The sequence below is a fragment of the Salvelinus fontinalis genome, chromosome 20 (assembly GCF_029448725.1).
Source record: "Salvelinus fontinalis isolate EN_2023a chromosome 20, ASM2944872v1, whole genome shotgun sequence".
In the NCBI taxonomy this organism is placed as follows: domain Eukaryota; kingdom Metazoa; phylum Chordata; class Actinopteri; order Salmoniformes; family Salmonidae; genus Salvelinus; species Salvelinus fontinalis.
Window position 1 is genome coordinate 43,110,076 of NC_074684.1, and position 23,079 is coordinate 43,133,154.

The 23,079-nt window shown below is 46.6% G+C and overlaps 1 protein-coding gene across 1 annotated transcript in view; it reads right to left on the reverse strand.

The window, feature by feature from the left end:
• Positions 1-23,079, reverse strand: part of LOC129817848 (transforming growth factor beta-3 proprotein-like) — an 80,118-nt gene that overhangs the window by 14,107 nt on the left and 42,932 nt on the right. The window contains exon 2 of the mRNA XM_055873438.1: positions 3,667-3,830. Coding sequence (XP_055729413.1) covers positions 3,667-3,830 — 164 coding nt within the window. The remainder of the gene's footprint in view (positions 1-3,666; positions 3,831-23,079) is intronic.

A 23,079-nucleotide genomic window follows, 5' to 3' on the forward strand; every position in this document is an offset into this window, starting at 1 on the left:
TGATTCCCCTCTAATCAGGGACCGATTTAGACCTGGGACACCAGGTGGGTGTAATTAATGATCAGGTAGAACAGAAAAGCAGCAGTAGTCTGGCCCGCCGTGGTAAGATGTTAATACCTCTGCTTTATGTCATTACTGCATGGCACCAAATGTCATAGATTCTAGAGCAGATGCTTTTGAGGCTGATGATTGTAGAAGGTTTGAGGTCAATTCAGTTTTCAATTAAAGTGAATCGGCATCCATACAGGCTCAATGAAACTCTCACAGTATTTGAAAGGGAACGACTACTAACTGAACTCATGTGTGGTGCTGGTCTGCTGACAGTACACTGCCTAAAGCTCTGAATACATTCTACAAGACACACCAGAGTTAACCTGCCGAGAGCTCCGAATACATTCTCCGAGACACACCAGAGTTACCCTGCCGAGAGCTCTGAATACATTATCCAGGACACACCAGAGTTACCCTGCCGAGAGCTCTGAATACATTATCCAGGACACACCAGAGTTACCCTGCCGAGAGCTCTGAACACATTTTCCAAGACACACCAGAGTTACCCTACCGAGAGCTCTGAATACATTCTCCAGGACACACCAGAGTTACCCTGCCCAGACCTCTGAATACATTCTCCAAGACACACCAGAGTTACCCTGTCCAGAGCTCTGAATACATTCTCCAGGACACACCAGAGTTACCCTGCCGAGAGCTCTGAATACATTCTCCAAGACACACCAGAGTTACCCTGCCGAGAGCTCTGAACACATTCTCCAGGACACACCAGAGTTACCCTGTCCAGAGCTCTGAATACATTCTCCAAGACACACCAGAGTTACCCTGCCAAGAGCTCTGAATACATTCTCCCAAGACACACCAGTGTTACCCTGCCGAGAGCTCTGAATACATTCTCCCAAGACACACCAGTGTTACCCTGCCGAGAGCTCTGAATACATTCTCCCAAGACACACCAGTGTTACCCTGCCGAGAGCTCTGAATACATTCTCCCAAGACACACCAGAGTTACCCTGCCGAGAGCTCTGAATACATTATCAAGGACACACCAGAGTTACCCTGCCGAGAGCTCTGAATACATTCTCCCAAGACACACCAGAGTTACCCTGCCCAGAGCTCTGAATACATTCTCCAGGACAGACCAGAGTTACCCTGCCCAGACCTCTGAATACATTCTCCAAGACACACCAGTGTTACCCTACCGAGAGCTCTGAATACATTCTCCCAGGACACACCAGAGTTACCCTGCCGAGAGCTCTGAATACATTCTCCAAGACACACCAGAGTTACCCTGCCCAGAGCTTTGAATACATTCTCCAGGACACACCAGAGTTACCCTGCCGAGAGCTCTGAATACATTCTCCCAGGACACACCAGAGTTACCCTGCCGAGAGCTCTGAATACATTCTCCAAGACACACCAGAGTTACCCTGCCGAGAGCTCTGAATACATTATCCAAGACACACCAGAGCTACCCTGCCGAGAGCTCTGAATACATTCCCCAAGACACACCAGAGTTACCCTGCCGAGAGCTCTGAATACATTCTCCAAGATACACCAGAGTTACCCTGCCGAGAGCTCTGAATACATTCTCCAAGACACACCAGAGTTACCCTGCCGAGAGCTCTGAATACATTCTCCAAGACACACCAGAGTTACCCTGCCCAGAGCTCTGAATACATTCTCCAGGACACACCAGAGTTACCCTGCCGAGAGCTCTGAATACAATCTCCCAAGACACACCAGAGTTACCCTGTCCAGAGCTCTGAATACATTCTCCAGGACACACCAGAGTTACCCTGCCGAGAGCTCTGAATACATTCTCCAAGACACACCAGAGTTACCCTGCCGAGAGCTCTGAACACATTCTCCAGGACACACCAGAGTTACCCTGTCCAGAGCTCTGAATACATTCTCCAAGACACACCAGAGTTACCCTGCCAAGAGCTCTGAATACATTCTCCCAAGACACACCAGTGTTACCCTGCCGAGAGCTCTGAATACATTCTCCCAAGACACACCAGTGTTACCCTGCCGAGAGCTCTGAATACATTCTCCCAAGACACACCAGTGTTACCCTGCCGAGAGCTCTGAATACATTCTCCCAAGACACACCAGAGTTACCCTGCCGAGAGCTCTGAATACATTATCAAGGACACACCAGAGTTACCCTGCCGAGAGCTCTGAATACATTCTCCCAAGACACACCAGAGTTACCCTGCCCAGAGCTCTGAATACATTCTCCAGGACAGACCAGAGTTACCCTGCCCAGACCTCTGAATACATTCTCCAAGACACACCAGTGTTACCCTACCGAGAGCTCTGAATACATTCTCCCAGGACACACCAGAGTTACCCTGCCGAGAGCTCTGAATACATTCTCCAAGACACACCAGAGTTACCCTGCCCAGAGCTTTGAATACATTCTCCAGGACACACCAGAGTTACCCTGCCCAGAGCTCTGAATACATTCTCCCAGGACACACCAGAGTTACCCTGCCGAGAGCTCTGAATACATTCTACAAGACACACCAGAGTTACCCTGCCGAGAGCTCTGAATACATTATCCAAGACACACCAGAGCTACCCTGCCGAGAGCTTTGAATACATTCCCCAAGACACACCAGAGTTACCCTGCCGAGAGCTCTGAATACATTCCCCAAGACACACCAGTTACCCTGCCGAGAGCTCTGAATACATTCCCCAAGACACACCAGTTACCCTGCCGAGAGCTCTGAATACATTCCCCAAGACACACTAGTTACCCTGCCGAGAGCTCTGAATACATTCCCCAAGACACACCAGTTACCCTGCCGAGAGCTCTGAATACATTCCCCAAGACACACCAGAGTTACCCTGCTGAGAGCTCTGAACACATTCTCCAGACCTGACGAGAGTTAGGGTCTGGCAGCTGGCTACCCACACCCAAACCACAGCTGGATTTTACTGGCTGAGGCTCTCTTGCCCTTCTACAGTCGAAACTGGGAAGTTTGAGAAATGGGTCTTGTGGAATAATAAGCGACTAGATGTCATGTCTGTGTTAGGATGGTAAAGCTATCTAAGTGAACTGAAACTTGCTCAGTTAGCCACAGTTCTGGTTAAAGTCTACTACAGATCATGATCCGTAACAACAAACACTGTCGATTTGTTGATGTGCTTTTTGACAATGACTGCGTTCCAAACGGAACCCTACTCCCTTTACAGTGCACTACCTCAAAGCCCATAGGGATCTGGTCAAAAGTCAGGACTCCCGAGTGGCGTAGCGGTCTAAGGCACTGCATCTCAGTGCTAGAGGCGTCGCTACAGACACCCTGGTTCAAATCCAGGCTGTATCACAACCCGGGCCGTGATTGAGAGTCCCACAGGGCGTCGCACAATTGGCCCAGCGTCGTCCGGGTTTGGCCGGTGTAGGCCGTCATTGTAAATAAGAATATGTTCTTAAACTGACTTGCCTTGTTAAATATAGATAAAAAAAATAATACAGAATGAAGGAATAGGGCCCAATGTTGATGCCTAAGGACCTGGAAGTTGCTTTGGGGGCCCCCCCCCCCCCCACCTCCCACCTAGAAATGAAACTAGGGGGGATAGACTTAACGTTGTCAGGTTGAGTTGAAGATCTCTGAAGGACATGGAGAGATGGACGGTACCTCTACACACCTGGTAGAGCTCGACCCTCTGTTCGTTCCTATTGGCAGCAGAGTTTGGAACCCTCAGAGCTCGGAACTCGGCTCGGAACAGGTTGGTGGAATTCCTCTCCATCACTGAGATGTTGAAACGGAACACTTTGGAAGTGATTCCTTTAGGACAGTATGGAAGGTCATCTGTAGCACAGAGAGAGGAGGCCACAGTCAGTAACAATGATCTTTAGATTCAGTTACTACGAAGCTTAACTGGTTGGAGATGATGACATTGGGAGAGTAGGGAAGGTTGTTGGAGACAGAGAGGAGACAGTAGGGAAGGTTGTTGGAGACAGAGAGGAGACAGTAGGGAAGGTTGTTGGAGACAGAGAGGAGACAGTAGGGCAGGTTGTTGGAGACAGACAGGAGACAGTAGGGCAGGTTGTTGGAGACAGACAGGAGACAGTAGGGCAGGTTGTTGGAGACAGACAGGAGACAGTAGGGCAGGTTGTTGGAGACAGATAGGAGACAGTAGGGCAGGTTGTTGGAGACAGAGAGGAGACAGTAGGGCAGGTTGTTGGAGACAGAGAGGAGACAGTAGGGCAGGTTGTTGGAGACAGAGAGGAGACAGTAGGGTAGGTTGTTGGAGACAGACAGGAGACAGTAGGGAAGGTTGTTTGAAACAGAGAGGAGACAGTAGGGCAGGTTGTTGGAGACAGAGAGGAGACAGTAGGGCAGGTTGTTGGAGACCGAGAGGAGACAGTAGGGCAGGTTGTTGGAGACAGAGAGGAGACAGTAGGGCAGGTTGTTGGAGACAGACAGGAGACAGTAGGGCAGGTTGTTGGAGACAGAGAGGAGACAGACAGTAGGGCAGGTTGTTGGAGACAGACATGAGACAGTAGGGCAGGTTGTTGGAGACAGAGAGGAGACAGTAGGGCAGGTTGTTGGAGACAGAGAGGAGACAGTAGGGCAGGTTGTTGGAGACAGAGAGGAGACAGTAGGGCAGGTTGTTGGAGACAGAGAGGAGACAGTAGGGCAGGTTGTTGGAGACAGAGAGGAGACAGTAGGGCAGGTTGTTGGAGACAGACAGGAGACAGTAGGGCAGGTTGTTGGAGACAGAGAGGAGACAGACAGTAGGGCAGGTTGTTGGAGACAGACAGGAGACAGTAGGGCAGGTTGTTGGAGACAGACAGGAGACAGTAGGGCAGGTTGTTGGAGACAGACAGGAGACAGTAGGGCAGGTTGTTGGAGACAGACAGTAGGGCAGGTTGTTGGAGACAGACAGGAGACAGTAGGGCAGGTTGTTGGAGACAGACAGTAGGGCAGGTTGTTGGAGACAGACAGGAGACAGTAGGGCAGGTTGTTGGAGACAGAGAGGAGACAGTAGGGCAGGTTGTTGGAGACAGAGAGGAGACAGTAGGGCAGGTTGTTGGAGACAGAGAGGAGACAGTAGGGCAGGTTGTTGGAGACAGAGAGGAGACAGTAGGGCAGGTTGTTGGAGACAGAGAGGAGACAGACAGTAGGGCAGGTTGTTGGAGACAGAGAGGAGACAGACAGTAGGGCAGGTTGTTGGAGACAGAGAGGAGACAGTAGGGCAGGTTGTTGGAGACAGAGAGGAGACAGTAGGGCAGGTTGTTGGAGACAGAGAGGAGACAGTAGGGCAGGTTGTTGGAGACAGAGAGGAGACAGTAGGGAAGGTTGTTGGAGACATACATGAGATACTAGGGAAGTTTCTCTGCAAAAGACAAGCAGAGGAAGACAGAGCTCAGTAATGTTTGAACACTTTGGAGGTAATGCCTTTGGGGCAGTAGGGCAGGTTGTCTGTAACGGACAGAGGAGAAAGAGGAGACAGCTCAGTAATCTTTGAACACTTTGGAAGCTTGGGAAAGTAGGGCATATAGTCTGTAAGAGACAGAGGACAGAGGAGACAGAGAGAACAGAGTTCAGTAATGCTTGAACATTTTGGAAGCTTGGGAAAGTAGGGCATATAGTCTGTAAGAGACAGAGGACAGAGGAGACAGAGAGGAAAGAGTTCAGTAATGCTTGAACATTTTTGAAAGTAATACCCTTAGGACAGTCGAGCAGGTCATCTGTAAGAGAAAGAGAGGAGACAGAGAGAAGAGACAGAGAGAGGAGATAGAGAGGGGACAGAGAGAAGAGACAGAGAGAGGAGATAGAGAGGGGACAGAGAGGAGACAGAGAGAGGAGATACAGAGGGAGGAGATAGAGAGAGGAGACAGGGAGAAGACAGAGAGGAGACAGGGAGAAGACAGAGAGGAGACAGAGAGAGGAGATAGAGAGAAGAGACAGAGAGAGGAGATAGAGAGAAGAGACAGAGAGAGGAGATAGAGAGGGGACAGAGAGAAGAGACAGAGAGAGGAGATAGAGAGGGGACAGAGAGAGGTGTCAGAGAGGAGACAGAGTGAGGAGATACATAGGGAGGAGATAGAGAGAGGAGACAGAGAGGAGATAGAGAGAGGAGATAGAGAGGGGAGATAGAGAGGGGACAGAGAGAAGAGACAGAGGAGACAGAGAGGGGACAGAGAGGGGACAGAGAGAGGAGACAGAGCGGGGACAGAGGAGACAGAGAGGGGACAGAGGAGACAGAGAGGAGACAGAGTGAGGAGACAGAGAGGGGACAGAGAGGGGACAGATGAGACAGAGAGGGGACAGAGGAGACAGAGAGGAGACAGAGAGGAGACAGAGAGGGGACAGAGAGGGGACAGAGGGGACAGAGAGGGGACAGAGAGGGGACAGAGAGGGGACAGAGAGGAGACAGAGAGGGGACAGAGAGGGGACAGAGAGGAGACAGAGAGGGGACAGAGAGGAGACAGAGAGGAGACAGAGAGGGGACAGAGAGGGGACAGAGAGGGGACAGAGAGGAGACAGAGTGAGGAGACAGAGAGGGGACAGAGGAGACAGAGAGGGGACAGAGAGGAGACAGAGAGGAGACAGAGAGGAGACAGAGTGAGGAGACAGAGAGGGGACAGAGAGAGGACAGAGATGAGATAGAGGGGACAGAGAGGAGACACAGAGAGGAGACACAGAGAGGAGACACAGAGAGGACAGAGATGAGATAGAGGGGACAGAGAGGAGACAGAGAGAGGAAACAGAGTGAGGAGACAGAGTGAGGAGACAGAGAGGAGGATAGTAATGCTTGAACACTTTTGAGGTAGTGCTTTTGGGTCGTCTGTAAATAGTAAAAGAACCAGCTCAGTAACGTCACTTTCAAACAAACATGCAGATAAATTACTGTTAGATATTTTTCAAACCTCTCCTCTGGGACCTCCAGACGTTTCACAGATATGTTGTAGCCGTGAACTAGCCCACCTTATTCAAATAGTCCAGGGGCTTTAATGTGTTCTGGTTCTGAAACACTGGGGGTCCCAGAGGAGAGGTTTGAAAAAGGGTGATGTGAAATAGCACAAAGCTTAACCAATGGACTTCAGATGGGTTTTTTTCCACAGAAGTTGTCATCGCAAAGAAATGTCAGCTTTGGAGTGAATGAATGTCCCGAAAACCTTTTTCAGACAAGCAATTGATACCCTCATGAAAATTATGTGGTAGAAAACTTCCTAGCCAGTGAGCAAAACTGGTTGAAAATGCTACTTTTCAGCATCTTTTCAACCAAAAAATATGTATTTTCAACATCTTTTCAAATTCTTGTGCTCATAGGATAAGAGACAGAATGTGGATGTCAGTTTTACATTGAACCACCCTGATAAATCAACAGAAATAGTGGATTTTGTAGATGCTTCCTGCTCAAAGTAGCTCATCTCTTCAGACCAGGAGACACCACATTTCCTCCTTATCGTAGCTCATCTCTTCAGACCAGTAGACACCACATTTCCTCCTCAAAGTAGCTCATCTATTCAGACCAGGAGACACCACATTTCCTCCTTATCGTAGCTCATCTCTTCAGACCAGTAGACACCACATTTCCTCCGTATCGTAGTTCATCTCTTCAGACCAGTAGACACCACATTTCCTCCTTATCGTAGCTCATCTCTTCAGACCAGGAGACACCACATTTCCTCCTTATCGTAGCTCATCTCTTCAGACCAGGAGACACCACATTTCCTCCTTATCGTAGTTCATCTCTTCAGACCAGTAGACACCACATTTCCTCCTTATCGTAGCTCATCTCTTCAGACCAGGAGACACCACATTTCCTCCTTATCGTAGCTCATCTCTTCAGACCAGTAGACACCACATTTCCTCCTTATCGTAGCTCATCTCTTCAGACCAGTAGACACCACATTTCCTCCTTATCGTAGCTCATCTCTTCAGACCAGTAAACACCACATTTCCTCCTTATCGTAGCTCATCTCTTCAGACCAGTAAACACCACATTTCCTCCTTATCGTAGCTCATCTCTTCAGACCAGTAGACACCACATTTCCTCCTTATCGTAGCTCATCTCTTCAGACCAGTAGACACCACATTTCCTCCTTATCGTAGCTCATCTCTTCAGACCAGTAGACACCACATTTCCTCCTTATCGTAGCTCATCTCTTCAGACCAGGAGACACCACATTTCCTCCGTATCGTAGCTCATCTCTTCAGACCAGGAGACACCACATTTCCTCCTTATCGTAGCTCATCTCTTCAGACCAGTAGACACCACATTTCCTCCTTATCGTAGTTCATCTCTTCAGACCAGTAGACACCACATTTCCTCCTTATCGTAGTTCATCTCTTCAGACCAGGAGACACCACATTTCCTCCTTATCGTAGTTCATCTCTTCAGACCAGTAGACACCACATTTCCTCCTTATCGTAGTTCATCTCTTCAGACCAGTAGACACCACATTTCCTCCTTATCGTAGCTCATCTCTTCAGACCAGTAAACACCACATTTCCTCCTTATCGTAGCTCATCTCTTCAGACCAGTAGACACCACATTTCCTCCTCAAAGTAGTTCATCTCTTCAGACCAGTAGACACCACATTTCCTCCTTATCGTAGCTCATCTCTTCAGACCAGTAGACACCACATTTCCTCCTTATCGTAGCTCATCTCTTCAGACCAGTAGACACCACATTTCCTCCTTATCGTAGTTCATCTCTTCAGACCAGGAGACACCACATTTCCTCCTTATCGTAGTTCATCTCTTCAGACCAGTAGACACCACATTTCCTCCTTATCGTAGTTCATCTCTTCAGACCAGTAGACACCACATTTCCTCCTTATCGTAGCTCATCTCTTCAGACCAGTAAACACCACATTTCCTCCTTATCGTAGCTCATCTCTTCAGACCAGTAGACACCACATTTCCTCCTCAAAGTAGTTCATCTCTTCAGACCAGTAGACACCACATTTCCTCCTTATCGTAGCTCATCTCTTCAGACCAGTAGACACCACATTTCCTCCTTATCGTAGCTCATCTCTTCAGACCAGTAGACACCACATTTCCTCCTTATCGTAGTTCATCTCTTCAGACCAGTAGACACCACATTTCCTCCTTATCGTAGCTCATCTCTTCAGACCAGTAGACACCACATTTCCTCCTTATCGTAGCTCATCTCTTCAGACCAGTAGACACCACATTTCCTCCTTATCGTAGCTCATCTCTTCAGACCAGTAGACACCACATTTCCTCCTTATCGTAGCTCATCTCTTCAGACCAGTAAACACCACATTTCCTCCTTATCGTAGCTCATCTCTTCAGACCAGTAAACACCACATTTCCTCCTTATCGTAGCTCATCTCTTCAGACCAGTAGACACCACATTTCCTCCTTATCGTAGCTCATCTCTTCAGACCAGTAAACACCACATTTCCTCCTTATCATAGTTCATCTCTTCAGACCAGTAGACACCACATTTCCTCCTTATCGTAGCTCATCTCTTCAGACCAGTAGACACCACATTTCCTCCTTATCGTAGTTCATCTCTTCAGACCAGTAGACACCACATTTCCTCCTTATCGTAGCTCATCTCTTCAGACCAGTAGACACCACATTTCCTCCTTATCGTAGTTCATCAGAGTGCTGTCTGTATGGGCCCTAAGTAGTGCCCTGTATGGGCCCCTAAATAGTGCCCTGTATGGGCCCCTAAATAGTGCCCTGTATGGGCCCTAAGTAGTGCCCTGTATGGGCCCCTAAGTAGTGCCCTGTATGGGCCCCTAAGTAGTGCCCTGTATGGGCCCCTAAGTAGTGCCCTGTATGGGCCCCTAAGTAGTGCCCTGTATGGGCCCTAAGTAGTGCCCTGTATGGGCCCTAAGTAGTGCCCTGTATGGCCCCTAAGTAGTGCCCTGTATGGGCCCTAAATAGTGCCCTGTATGGGCCCTAAGTAGTGCCCTGTATGGGCCCCTAAGTAGTGCCCTGTATGGGCCCTAAGTAGTGCCCTGTATGGGCCCTAAGTAGTGCCCTGTATGGCCCCTAAGTAGTGCCCTGTATGGGCCCTAAGTAGTGCCCTGTATGGGCCCTAAGTAGTGCCCTGTATAAGTAATAGGATGCCATTAGGGACACAGACAGTACTCCTTAACCATGTACTGCAGTCAATGTCCTGGAGCGTCTGTCTTTCCACGGCAACTGGCATGGAATGTGATAACGTGCTTCCGTTATCAGCTGAAGTCACCGGGCTATTTTCTGCCTCTTGACTGAGTTAGCAGCCGGAGAGGAAAAAGGGAACATTTATTTTCTAAGTGAACTAGCGTCCCTGTTTGGCTTGGAGTGACTTCACCTCTCTGGTATTTGGTGTATCAAAAACCCTGCTGTCCTCAGTGTGGTGGGGGTGACCCCTAGAACAGACCTTCACTCATATTAATGAATAGGAGTGCTGATTTATTCATTATGATCTAAAAGGGAAAACAAATCCTATATCAGCACTCTTACTGTGAATGTATGAATACTGGGCCAGACCAAGACCAGCCCCAGCCCAGACAACACCAGCCCAGCCCAGCCCAGCTCACACCAATCCAGATCAGCTCCAGACCAGACCTTCTCAGACTCAACCACACCAGCCCAGACTCAACCACACCAGCCCAGACCCAACCACACCAGCCCAGACTCAACCACACCAGCCCAGACCCAACCACACCAGCCCTTCCCAGACCCAACCACACCAGACCTTCCCAGACCCAACCACACCAGACCAGCCCTTCCCAGACCCAACCCCACCAGCCCAGACCAGCCCTTCCCAAACCCAACCACACCAGACCAGCCTTTCTCAGACCCAACCACACCAGACCAGCCCTTCTCAGACCCAACCACACCAGCCCAGACCTTCTCAGAACCAACCACACCAGACCAGCCTTTCTCAGACCCAACCACACCAGACCAGCCCTTCTCAGACCCAACCACACCAGACCAGCCCTTCCCAGACCCAACCACACCAGACCAGCCCTTCTCAGACCCAACCACACCAGCCCAGACCTTCTCAGACCCAACCACACCAGACCAGCCCTTCTTAGACCCAACCACACCAGACCAGCCTTTCCCAGACCACACCACACCAGCCCAGACCTTCTCAGACCCAACCACACCAGACCTGCCTTTCTCAGACCCAACCACACCAGACCTTCTCAGACCCAACCACACCAGACCAGCCCTTCTCAGACCCAACCACACCAGACCAGCCCTTCTCAGACCCAACCACACCAGACCAGCCCTTCCCAGACCCAACCACACCAGACCAGCCTTTCCCAGACCACACCACACCAGCCCAGACCTTCTCAGACCCAACCACACCAGACCAGCCCTTCTCAGACCCAACCACACCAGCCCAGACCTTCTCAGACCCAACCACACCAGACCAGCCCTTCTCAGACCCAACCACACCAGACCAGCCCTTCTCAGACCCAACCACACCAGACCAGCCTTTCCCAGACCACACCACATCAGCCCAGACCTTCTCAGACCCAACCACACCAGCCCAGACCCAACCACACCAGCCCAGACCCAGCCCATCCCTAGACCAGCCCAGACCCAACCACACCAGCCCATCCCTAGACAAGCCCAGACCCAACCCAGAGCCTGCACTCACAGCCCCTCTGCCCCAATCACGCAATGACTTCTTCACAACTCCTACCCTCCACTCCTCGATCCCTGCTATATAACAGATAGACGTTCCATTCTATAAAAGGAGCCCCATGTCTGTCTTCTGTCTCCCAGAACACAGCCATTTGCCTTTCTTTACCCTCCTCTTCTTCCTGCTTCATTTGCACCTGTCAGGGATTTGAGTTTAGACGTGTACGTGCAGATCTGGCAAAGGTCAAGTGTCAACCTAGGGCCTTTCAGCGGGAACGGTCAGGAGCTAACGTGTTTTCCCACACTACATTAAAGAGGTCAGGAAGAAAGGGAGCGATGACACTGGCTCGGAGTCAACGGTGGTTCCTCTGAAAAACAGACTTCTTCAGGAAGAAAGGGTGTCAGAGTCGTGTGTATAGGTGGCAGGGAAGTCAGGCGCAGGAGAGTCAAACTGAGTGGAATGGAGTTGTTTAATGACTTAAAACAAAACATAACTCCAAAACTATAAAAACAAAGTGGGTACGAGGACCCGTCGCGCACCAATACAAACAGCACGAACAACAAACCATCTCTGACAAAGACATGAGGGGAAACAGAGGGTTAAATACACAACAGGTAATGAATGGGATTGAAACCAGGTGTGTAGGAAGACAAGACAAAACCAATGGAAAATGAAAAATGGATCAATGATGGCTAGAAGACCGGTGACATCGACCGCCGAGCACCGCCCGAACAAGGAGAGGCATCGACTTCGGTAGAAGTCGTGACAAAGGGAGCGATGACACTGGCTTGGAGTCAACGGTGGTTCCTCTGAGAGACTTCTTCAGGAAGAAAGGGAGCGATGACACTGGCCTGGAGTCAACGGTGGTTCCTCTGAAAGAGGGACTTCAGGAAGAAAGGGAGCGATGACACTGGCCTGGAGTCAACGGTGGTTCCTCTGAGAGAGGGACTTCAGGAAGAAAGGGAGCGATGACACTGGCCTGAAGTCAACGGTGGTTCCATTGAAAGAGTTACTTCTTAAGAACCTGTAACCAGAGAGAGGGCGAGAGCGGGAGAGAGAGGGCGAGGGCGAGAGCGGGAGAGAGTGTGAGACCTAGGCTTTGTCCTAAATGGCAGCAGATTCGCTGTATAATGTACTACTTTAGAGCAGAGCGATAGTGTACTACTTTAGACCACTACATTGTGTACTATAGAGGGCATAGGGTCCCATTTGAGGCAAACCTACAAAGTGGTGGTGGCTGTAACCTTATGACGACTGGCATTCCTCAGAGTGCTGTCTGTCCATTTGCCAGGGCCTGACCGCAGTAGTTCCTCTCTTGCCAAGCTACGGCTATGGGCAATACTCTTCCAAGCAAAAACAGGAAGCCAGTCCTCTCAGTCTCTAACCTCCTTCTAAAACTCCTTTCCTGGTGTGACTCACAGTTACTCTGATCTGGCGAAGTAGTAAGCATTAAAGCTCTGGTCTAGAGTAGTAAAGGTCTGAGTAGTAAAGGTCTGGAGTAGTAAAGGTCTGGAGTAGTAAAGGTCTGGAGTAGTAAAGGTCTGGTCTGAGTAGTAATGTCTAGAGTAGTAAAGGTCTGGAGTAGTAAAGGTCTGGAGTAGTAAAGGTCTGAGTAGTAAAGGTCTGAGTAGTAAAGGTCTGGAGTAGTAAAGGTCTGGAGTAGTAAAGGTCTGAGTAGTAAAGGTCTGGAGTAGTAAAGGTCTGACTAGTAAAGGTCTGACTAGTAAAGGTCTGGAGTAGTAAAGGTCTGGAGTAGTAAAGGTCTGAGTAGTAAAGGTCTGAGTAGTAAAGGTCTGAGTAGTAAAGGTCTGAGTAGTAAAGGTCTGGAGTAGTAAAGGTCTGAGTAGTAAAGGTCTGAGTTGTAAAGGTCTGGAGTAGTAAAGGTCTGAATAGTAAAGGTCTGGAGTAGTAAAGGTCTGGAGTAGTAAAGGTCTGGAGAAGTAAAGGTCTGGAGTAGTAAAGGTCTGAGTAGTAAAGGTCTGAGTAGTAAAGGTCTGAGTAGTAAAGGTCTGAGTAGTAAAGGTCTGGAGTAGTAAAGGTCTGAGTAGTAAAGGTCTGGAGTAGTAAAGATCTGGAGTAGTAAAGGTCTGGAGTAGTAAAGGTCTGAGTAGTAAAGGTCTGGAGTAGTAAAGGTCTGAGTAGTAAAGGTCTAGAGTAGTAAAGGTCTGGAGTAGTAAAGGTCTGGAGTAGTAAAGGTCTGGAGTAGTAAAGGTCTGAGTAGTAAAGGTCTAGAGTAGTAAAGGTCTGGAGTAGTAAAGGTCTGGAGTAGTAAAGGTCTGGAGTAGTAAAGGTCTGAGTAGTAAAGGTCTGACTAGTAAAGGTCTGGAGTAGTAAAGGACTGGAGTAGTAAAGGTCTGAGTAGTAAAGGTCTGAGTAGTAAAGGTCTGAGTAGTAAAGGTCTGACTAGTAAAGGTCTGGAGTAGTAAAGGACTGGAGTAGTAAAGGTCTGAGTAGTAAAGGTCTGAGTAGTAAAGGTCTGGAGTAGTAAAGGTCTAGAGTAGTAAAGGTCTGGAGTAGTAAAGGACTGAGTAGTAAAGGTCTGGAGTAGTAAAGGTCTGGAGTACTAAAGGTCTGAGTAGTAAAGGTCTGGAGTAGTAAAGGTCTGGAGTAGTAAAGGTCTGGAGTAGTAAAGGACTGAGTAGTAAAGGTCTGGAGTAGTAAAGGTCTGGAGTACTAAAGGTCTGAGTAGTAAAGGTCTGGAGTAGTAAAGGTCTGATCAGTAAAGGTCTGGAGTAGTAAAGGACTGGAGTAGTAAAGGACTGGAGTAGTAAAGGTCTGAGTAGTAAAGGTCTGATCAGTAAAGGTCTGGAGTAGTAAAGGTCTGAGTAGTAAAGGTCTGACTAGTAAAGGTCTGGAGTAGTAAAGGTCTGGAGTAGTAAAGGTCTGGAGTAGTAAAGGTCTGAGCAGTAAAGGTCTGGAGTAGTAAAGGTCTGGAGTAGTAAAGGTCTGAGCAGTAAAGGTCTGGAGTAGTAAAGGTCTGGAGTAGTAAAGGTCTGAGCAGTAAAGGTCTGGAGTAGTAAAGGTCTGAGCAGTAAAGGTCTGGAGTAGTAAAGGACTGGAGTAGTAAAGGACTGGAGTAGTAAAGGTCTGAGTAGTAAAGGTCTGGAGTAGTAAAGGTTTGGAGTAGTAAAGGTCTGGAGTAGTAAAGGTCTGGAGTAGTAAAGGTCTAAGTAGTAAAGGTCTAAGTAGTAAAGGTCTGGAGTAGTAAAGGTCTGGAGTAGTAAAGGTCTGGAGTAGTAAAGGCCTGAGTAGTAAAGGTTTGGAGTAGTAAAGGTCTGGAGTAGTAAAGGTCTGGAGTAGTAAAGGTCTGGAGTAGTAAAGGTCTGGAGTAGTAAAGGTCTGAGTAGTAAAGGTCTGAGTAGTAAAGGTCTGGAGTAGTAAAGGTCTGGAGTAGTAAAGGTCTGGAGTAGTAAAGGTCTGGAGTAGTAAAGGTCTGGAGTAGTAAAGGTCTGAGTAGTAAAGGTCTGGAGTAGTAAAGGTCTGGAGTAGTAAAGGTCTGGAGTAGTAAAGGTCTGGAGTAGTAAAGGTCTGGAGTAGTAAAGTTCTGAGTGGTAAAAGTCTGGTCTGAGTAGTAATGGTCTGAGTAGTAATGGTCTGAGTAGTAAAGGTCTGAGTAGTAAAGGTCTGGAGTAGTAAAGGTCTGAGCAGTAAAGGTCTGAGTAGTAAAGGTCTGACTAGTAAAGGTCTGAGTAGTAAAGGTCTGGAGTAGTAAAGGTCTGGAGTAGTAAAGGTCTGGAGTAGTAAAGGTCTGGAGTAGTAAAGGTCTGAGTAGTAAAGGTCTGGAGTAGTAAAGGTCTGGAGTAGTAAAGGTCTGGAGTAGTAAAGGTCTGAGTAGTAAAGGTCTGGAGTAGTAAAGGTCTGGAGTAGTAAAGGTCTGGAGTAGTAAAGGTCTGGAGTAGTAAAGGTCTGAGTAGTAAAGGTCTGGAGTAGTAAAGGTCTGGAGTAGTAATGGTCTGAGTAGTAAAGGTCTAAGTAGTAAAGGTCTGGAGTAGTAAAGGTCTGGAGTAGTAAAGGTCTGGAGTAGTAAAGGTCTAAGTAGTAAAGGTCTGGAGTAGTAAAGGTCTGAGTAGTAAAGGTCTGGAGTAGTAAAGGTCTAAGTAGTAAAGGTCTGGAGTAGTAAAGGTTTGGAGTAGTAAAGGTCTGGAGTAGTAAAGGTCTGGAGTAGTAAAGGTCTGAGTAGTAAAGGTCTGGAGAAGTAAAGGTCTGGAGTAGTGTAGTTCTGAGTAGTAAAAGTCTGGTCTGAGTAGTAATGGTCTGAGTAGTAAAGGTCTGGAGTACTAAAGGTCTGAGTAGTAAAGGTCTGAGTAGTAAAGGTCTGGAGTAGTAAAGGTCTGAGTAGTAAAGGTCTGGTCTGGAGTAGTAAAGGTCTGAGTAGTAAAGGTCTGAGTAGTAAAGGTCTGGAGTAGTAAAGGTCTGGAGTAGTAAAGGTCTGGAGTAGTAAAGGTCTGGAGTAGTAAAGGTCTGGAGTAGTAAAGGTCTGAGTAGTAAAGGTCTGGAGTAGTAAAGGTCTGGAGTAGTAAAGGTCTGGAGTAGTAAAGGTCTGGAGTAGTAAAGGTCTGGAGTAGTAAATGTCTGGAGCAGTAAAGGTCTGAGTAGTAAAGGTCTGGAGTAGTAAAGGTCTGAGTAGTAAAGGTCTGGAGTAGTAAAGGTCTGGAGTAGTAAAGGTCTGGAGTAGTAAAGGTCTGAGTAGTAAAAGTCTGGTCTGAGTAATAAAGGTCTGAGTAATAAAGGTCTGGAGTAGTAAAGGTCTGGAGTAGTGAAGGTCTGGAGTAGTAAAGGTCTGGAGTAGTAAAGGTCTGGAGTAGTAAAGGTCTGGAGTAGTAAAGGTCTGGAGTAGTAAAGGTCTGGAGTAGTAAAGGTCTGAGTAGTAAAGGTCTGAGTAGTAAAGGTCTGAGTAGTAAAGGTCTGGAGTAGTAAAGGTCTGAGTAGTAAAGGTCTGGTCTGAGTAGTAAAGGTCTGAGTAGTAAAGGTCTGGAGTAGTAAAGGTCTGAGTAGTAAAGGTCTGGAGTAGTAAAAGTCTGAGTAGTAAAGGTCTGGAGTAGTAAAGGTCTGGTCTGAGTAGTAAAGGTCTGAGTAGTAAAGGTCTGGAGTAGTAAAGGTCTGAGTAGTAAAGGTCTGGAGTAGTAAAGGTCTGAGTAGTAAAGGTCTGGAGTAGTAAAGGTCTGAGTAGTAAAGGTCTGGTCTGAGTAGTAAAGGTCTGAGTAGTAAAGGTCTGGAGTAGTAAAGGTCTGAGTAGTAAAGGTCTGGAGTAGTAAAGGTCTGAGTAGTAAAGGTCTGGAGTAGTAAAGGTCTGGTCTGAGTAGTAAAGGTCTGAGTAGTAAATGTCAGGAGTAGTAAAGGTCTGAGTAGTAAAGGTCTGGAGTAGTAAAGGTCTGGAGTAGTAAAGGTCTGGAGTAGTAAAGGTCTGAGTGGTAAAGGTCTGGAGTAGTAAAGGTCTGAGTAGTAAAGGTCTGAGTAGTAAAGGTCTGGAGTAGTAAAGGTCTGGAGTAGTAAAGGTCTGGTCTGAGTAGTAAAGGTCTGGAGTAGTTTAGGTCTGAGTAGTAAAGGTCTGGTCTGAGTAGTAAAGGTCTGGTCTGAGTAGTAAAGGTCTGGAGTAGTAAAGGTCTGGAGTAGTAAAGGTCTGAGTAGTAAAGTTCTGAGTAGTAAAGTTCTGAGTAGTAAAGGTCTGAGTAGTAAAGGTCTGGAGTAGTAAAGGTCTGGAGTAGTAAAGGTCTGAGTAGTAAAGGTCTGAGTAGTAAAGGTCTGGAGTAGTAAAGGTCTGGAGTAGTAAAGGTCTGGAGTAGTAAAGGTCTGAGTAGTAAAGGTCTGAGTAGTAAAGGTCTGGAGTAGTAAAGGTCTGGAGTAGTAAAGATCTGGAGTAGTAAAGGTCTGAGTAGTAAAGGTCTGGAGTAGTAAAGGTCAGGAGTAGTAAAGGTCTGAGTAGTAAAGGGCTGAGTAGTAAAGTTCTGGAGTAGTAAAGGTCTGGAGTAGTAAAGGTCTGGAGTAGTAAAGGTCTGGTCTGAGTAGTAAAGGTCTGAGTAGTAAAGGTCTGGGGTAGTAAAGGTCTGAGTAGTAAAGGTCTGGAGTAGTAAAGGTCTGAGTAGTAAAGGTCTGGAGTAGTAAAGGTCTGGTCGGAGTAGTAAAGGTCTGAGTAGTAAAGGTCTTGAGTAGTAAAGGTCTGGAGTAGTAAAGGTCTGGAGTAGTAAAGGTCTGGAGTAGTAAAGGTCTGAGTAGTAAAGGTCTGAGTAGTAAAGGTCTGAGTAGTAATGGTCTGGAGTAGTAAAGGTCTGGAGTAGTAAAGGTCTGGAGTAGTAAAGGCCCGGAGTAGTAAAGGTCCGGAGTAGTAAAGGTCTGGAGTAGTAAAGGTCTGAGTAGTAAAGGTCTGGAGTAGTAAAGGTCAGGAGTAGTAAAGGTCTGAGTAGTAAAGGTCTGAGTAGTAAAGGTCTGAGTAGTAAAGGTCTGAGTAGTAAAGGTCTGGAAAAGTAAAGGTCTGGAGTAGTAAAGGTCTGAGTAGTAAAGGTCTGGAGTAGTAAAGGTCTGGAGTAGTAAAGGACTGAGTAGTAAAGGTCTGGAGTAGTAAAGGTCTGAGTAGTAAAGGACTGAGTAGTAAAGGTCTGGAGGAGTAAAGGTCTGGAGTAGTAAAGGTCTGGAGTAGTAAAGGACTGAGTAGTAAAGGTCTGGAGTAGTAAAGGTCTGGAGTAGTAAAGGTCTGGAGGAGTAAAGGTCTGAGTAGTAAAGGTCTAGAGTAGTAAAGGTCTGGAGTAGTAAAGGTCTGGAGTAGTAAAGGTCTGAGTAGTAAAGGTCTGGAGTAGTAAAGGTCTGGAGTAGTAAAGGTCTGGAGTAGTAAAGGTCTGAGTAGTAAAGGTCTGGAGTAGTAAAGGTCTGGAGTAGTAAAGGTCTGGAGTAGTAAAGGTCTGGAGTTGTAAAGGTCTGGAGTAGTAAATGTCTGAGTAGTAAAGGTCTGAGTAGTAAAGGTCTGGAGTAGTAAAGGTCTGAGTAGTAAAGGTCTGAGTAGTAAAGGTCTGGAGTAGTAAACGTCTGGAGTAGTAAAGGTCTGGAGTAGTAAAGGTCTGAGTAGTAAAGGTCTGAGTAGTAAAGGTCTTAGTAGTAAAGGTCTGGAGTAGTGAAGGTCTGAGTAGTAAAGGTCTGGAGTAGTAAAGGTCTGGAGTAGTAAAGGTCTGAGTAGTAAAGGTCTGAGTAGTAAAGGTCTGAGTAGTAAAGGTCTGGGGTAGTGAAGGTCTGAGTAGTAAAGGTCTGGAGTAGTAAAGGTCTGAGTAGTAAAGTTCTGGAGTAGTAAAGGTCTGAGTAGTAAAGGTCTGGAGTAGTAAAGGTCTGGAGTAGTAAAGGTCTGAGTAGTAAAGGTCTGGAGTAGTAAAGGCCTGAGTAGTAAAGGTCTGGAGTAGTAAAGGTCTGGAGTAGTAAAGGTCTGGAGTAGTAAAGGTCTGAGTAGTAAAGGTCTGGAGTAGTAAAGGTCTGGAGTAGTAAAGGTCTGGAGTAGTAAAGGTCTGGAGTAGTCAAGGCCTGAGTAGTAAAGGTCTGGAGTAGTAAAGGTCTGGAGTAGTAAAGGTCTGAGTAGTAAAGGTCTGGAGTAGTAAAGGTCTGAGTAGTAAAGGTCTGGAGTAGTAAAGGTCTGGAGTAGTAAAGATCTGGAGTAGTAAAGGTCTGGAGTAGTAAAGGTCTGGAGTAGTAAAGGTCTAAGTAGTAAAGGTCTGAGCAGTAAAGGTCTGAGCAGTAAAGATCTGAGTAGTAAAGGTCTGGAGTAGTAAAGGTCTGAGTAGTAAAGGTCTGGAGTAGTAAAGGTCTGGAGTAGTAAAGGTCTGGAGTAGTAAAGGTCTGGAGTAGTAAAGGTCTGAGTAGTAAAGGTCTGGAGTAGTAAAGGTCTGAGTAGTAAAGGTCTGAGTAGTAAAGGTCTGGTCTGAGTAGTAATGTCTGGAGTAGTAAAGGTCTGGAGTTGTAAAGGTCTGAGTAGTAAAGGTCTGAGTAGTAAAGGTCTGAGTAGTAAAGGTCTGGAGTAGTAAAGGTCTGGTCTGAGTAGTAATGTCTGGAGTAGTAAAGGTCTGACTAGTAAAGGTCTGAGTAGTAATGTCTGGAGTAGTAAAGGTCTGAGTAGTAAAGTTCTGGAGTAGTAAAGGTCTGAGTAGTAAAGGTCTGGAGTAGTAAAGGTCTGAGTAGTAAAGGTCTGGAGTAGTAAAGGTCTGGAGTAGTAAAGGTCTGGAGTAGTAAAGGTCTGGAGTAGTAAAGGTCTGGAGTAGTAAAGGTCTGAGTAGTAAAGGTCTGGAGTAGTAAAGGTCTGAGTAGTAAAGGTCTGGAGTAGTAAAGGTCTGAGTAGTAAAGGTCTGGAGTAGTAAAGGTCTGGAGTAGTAAAGGTCTGGAGTAGTAAAGGTCTGGAGTAGTAAAGGTCTGAGTAGTAAAGGTCTGAGTAGTAAAGGTCTGGAGTAGTGAAGGTCTGGAGTAGTAAAGGTCTGGAGTAGTAAAGGTCTGGAGTAGTAAAGGTCTGGAGTAGTAAAGGTCTGAGTAGTAAAGGTCTGGAGTAGTAAAGGTCTGAGTAGTAAAGGTCTGGTCTGGATAAAACGAATGGTATTTAAAAGTTGAAAGCACCTTGATCAAGGCCAGAGAAGTTCAGAGATGTGATTTCTATGAGGAAGTTTGAGTCCACCTTGCAACGGGAGGTTAAATCATAACACTGTGACTTCATCGTAGTGTGCGCACTCTCTTTCGGTCTACAATCGATGCTAGCACATCAGCCATGACTCCTCTTAGCTCCTCCAGCAGTGCCATAAACAGCCCTCCTGGAGTTGGAGAATCATTTTAAAAAATATGTGTTAAGTGGAACTGTAAAAGTGTGTAGCCTGGCCAGCTAAGGGAAAGGTGGAGTCTGCAGCGACGGGAAACGTATCCCACCGTACATACCGTGCCTGCTCCTTGGCTCTTTCCACAGAGCACCGTATGCAAAAGTCATTAGTCCTATGATGAGACTATTAACAACTACACCAAGTATGACATTATGGGAATCTTGCATCTCAACTGTAGTTAAAAAAATTTTTTTTACCAACGTGAAAGAGTTTCACTAGAGCTTCTGAAAGTATTCAGAAGGAATATTCAGTAAAAATGTAATGGGGAGGGGTCCTATACTGAACCACACAGAGGACTAGTGTCACCTTATAGGGTTCGGGACGATAGTATCGCGACACTCGTTAGTATTGTGTGGCAAGGGAAACAGAACACGAAGCGGGTTTAGCTTCTTTAGGAAAACAGCCCTGATGTTGGAAACAAATATGATTATGTTGTCATCCAGAGTCTCATGTATTTATTTTCCAAGCTACAACTCACAATGTTTTAAATACAGCAGGTTTTTAAAGGACCAAAGAGTTCTGGCTGCATTGTCCTTTTAGTTTTCTTTACCATGGGACAGAAAACATTACGATACTGCTACCGTCACAGCCCTACTTTTATACACACTACAGGGGATAATAGTTTCTTCGGGATAAACAAGATGGCTGCAAAGGAACGTGGTTTAGATTGTTGAACCTTTGAACCCTGTGAAACTATCATGTGATGGTTATTCTGGAGGAGGCTTTGTAAACAAGACATACCGTTTCTCCTAAAAATACATCAGCTTGTTTACATTAGAGATATTTAACCAGGCCTGTACTATTTAGAGATATTTAACCAGGCCTGTACTAACTAGAGATATTTAACCAGGCCTGTACTAACTAGAGATATTTAACCAGGCCTGTACTAACTAGAGATATTTAACCAGGCCTGTACTAACTAGAGATATTTAACCAGGCCTGTACTAACTAGAGATATTTAACCAGGCCTGTACTAACTAGAGATATTTAACCAGGCCTGTACTAACTAGAGATATTTAACCAGGCCTGTACTAACTAGAGATATTTAACCAGGCCTGTACTAACTAGAGATATTTAACCAGGCCTGTACTATTTAGAGATATTTAACCAGGCCTGTACTATTTAGAGATATTTAACCAGGCCTGTACTAACTAGAGATATTTAACCAGGCCTGTACTAATGAGAAATATTTTTTGAGGGGTGAACTAATCAAAGATATTTTACCAAGGGCTTACTAATTAGTGCACACCGTATAATAAAAAATATATGTTTTTAGGACAACAATGAGAGTTTCTATTGAACAAATGCAGGTAAGTGAATGGTAGTACGAGGTACAGTAAGCCACGGTCACTGCTGTGTGTTGCTTTGTGTCAGGAGCACTTTGTATGATCAAAGGGTGCTGGGAGGGGGGAGAGAAAGAGCGAGAGAGCGGGAGGGGAAGAGAGAGAGAAAGGGGAAGGCCTTTTACTGTAACACCTGTTGATTTCAAAGGGACCATGATTCAATGGGCTTGGCGTCAACACACAAGGCCTTCATCCAATTCTTACACACTTAAAAACATTAAGCCATTAAGCCTCTCTCTCTCTCGCTCTCTCTCGCTCTCTCTCTCAATAGCAAGTCCATGCTCACTGATTCTGTACATAGTCAAAGCTTTCCTTAATTTTGGGTCAGTCACAGGTATTCTGCCACTGTGTACTCTCTGTTTAGGGACAAATAGCATTCTAGTTTGCTCTGTTTTTTTGTTAATTCTTTCCAATGTGTCAGGTAATTATCTTTTTGTTTTCTCATGATTTGGTTGGATCTAATTGTGTTGTTGTCCTGGGGCTCTGTGGGGTGTGTTTGTGTTTGTGACCAGAGCCCTAGGACCAGCTTGCTTAGGGGACTCTTCTCCAGGTTCATCTCTCTGTAGGTGATGGCTCTGTGGGGTCTGTTTGTGAACAGAGCCCTAGGACCAGCTTGCTTAGGGGACTCTTCTCCAGGTTCATCTTTCTGTAGGTGATGGCTTTGTTATGGAAGGTTTGGGAATCACTTCCTTTTAGATAGTTGTCGTTCAATCTCGGTTTCATCAGACCAGAGAATCTTGTTTCTCATGGTCTGAGAGTCTTTAGGTACCTTTTTGGTAAACAACAAGTGAGCTGTCATGAGCCTTTTACTGAGGAGTGGCTTCCGTCTGGCGACTTTACAATAAAAGGCCTGATTAGTGGAGTGCTGCAGAGATAGTTGTCCTTCTGGAAGGTTCTCCCATCTCCACAGAGGAACTCTGGAGCTCTGTCAGACTGTCCATTGGGTTCTTGGTCTCCTCCTTGACCAAGGCCCTTCTCCCCCGATTGCTGTTTGGCCATGCGGCCAGCTCTAGGAAGAGTCTTGGTGGTTCATGGTTTGCTTGTCAGTTAGGGTGTTCAGGGTGAATACGTGGTCTGTCGTACGGTAATTTGGTAAAAATGCAATTGGACATTTGCTCAGTACATTGTTTTCATTGAGGAAATGTACGAGTCTGCTGTTAATGATAATGTAGAGGATTTACAAGGTTGCTGTTGACACATATCCCACGGTAGTTATTGGGGTCAAATATGTCTCCACTTTTGTGGATAGGGGTGATCAGTCCTTGGTTCCAAATATTGGGGAAGATGCCAGAGCTAAGGACGATGTT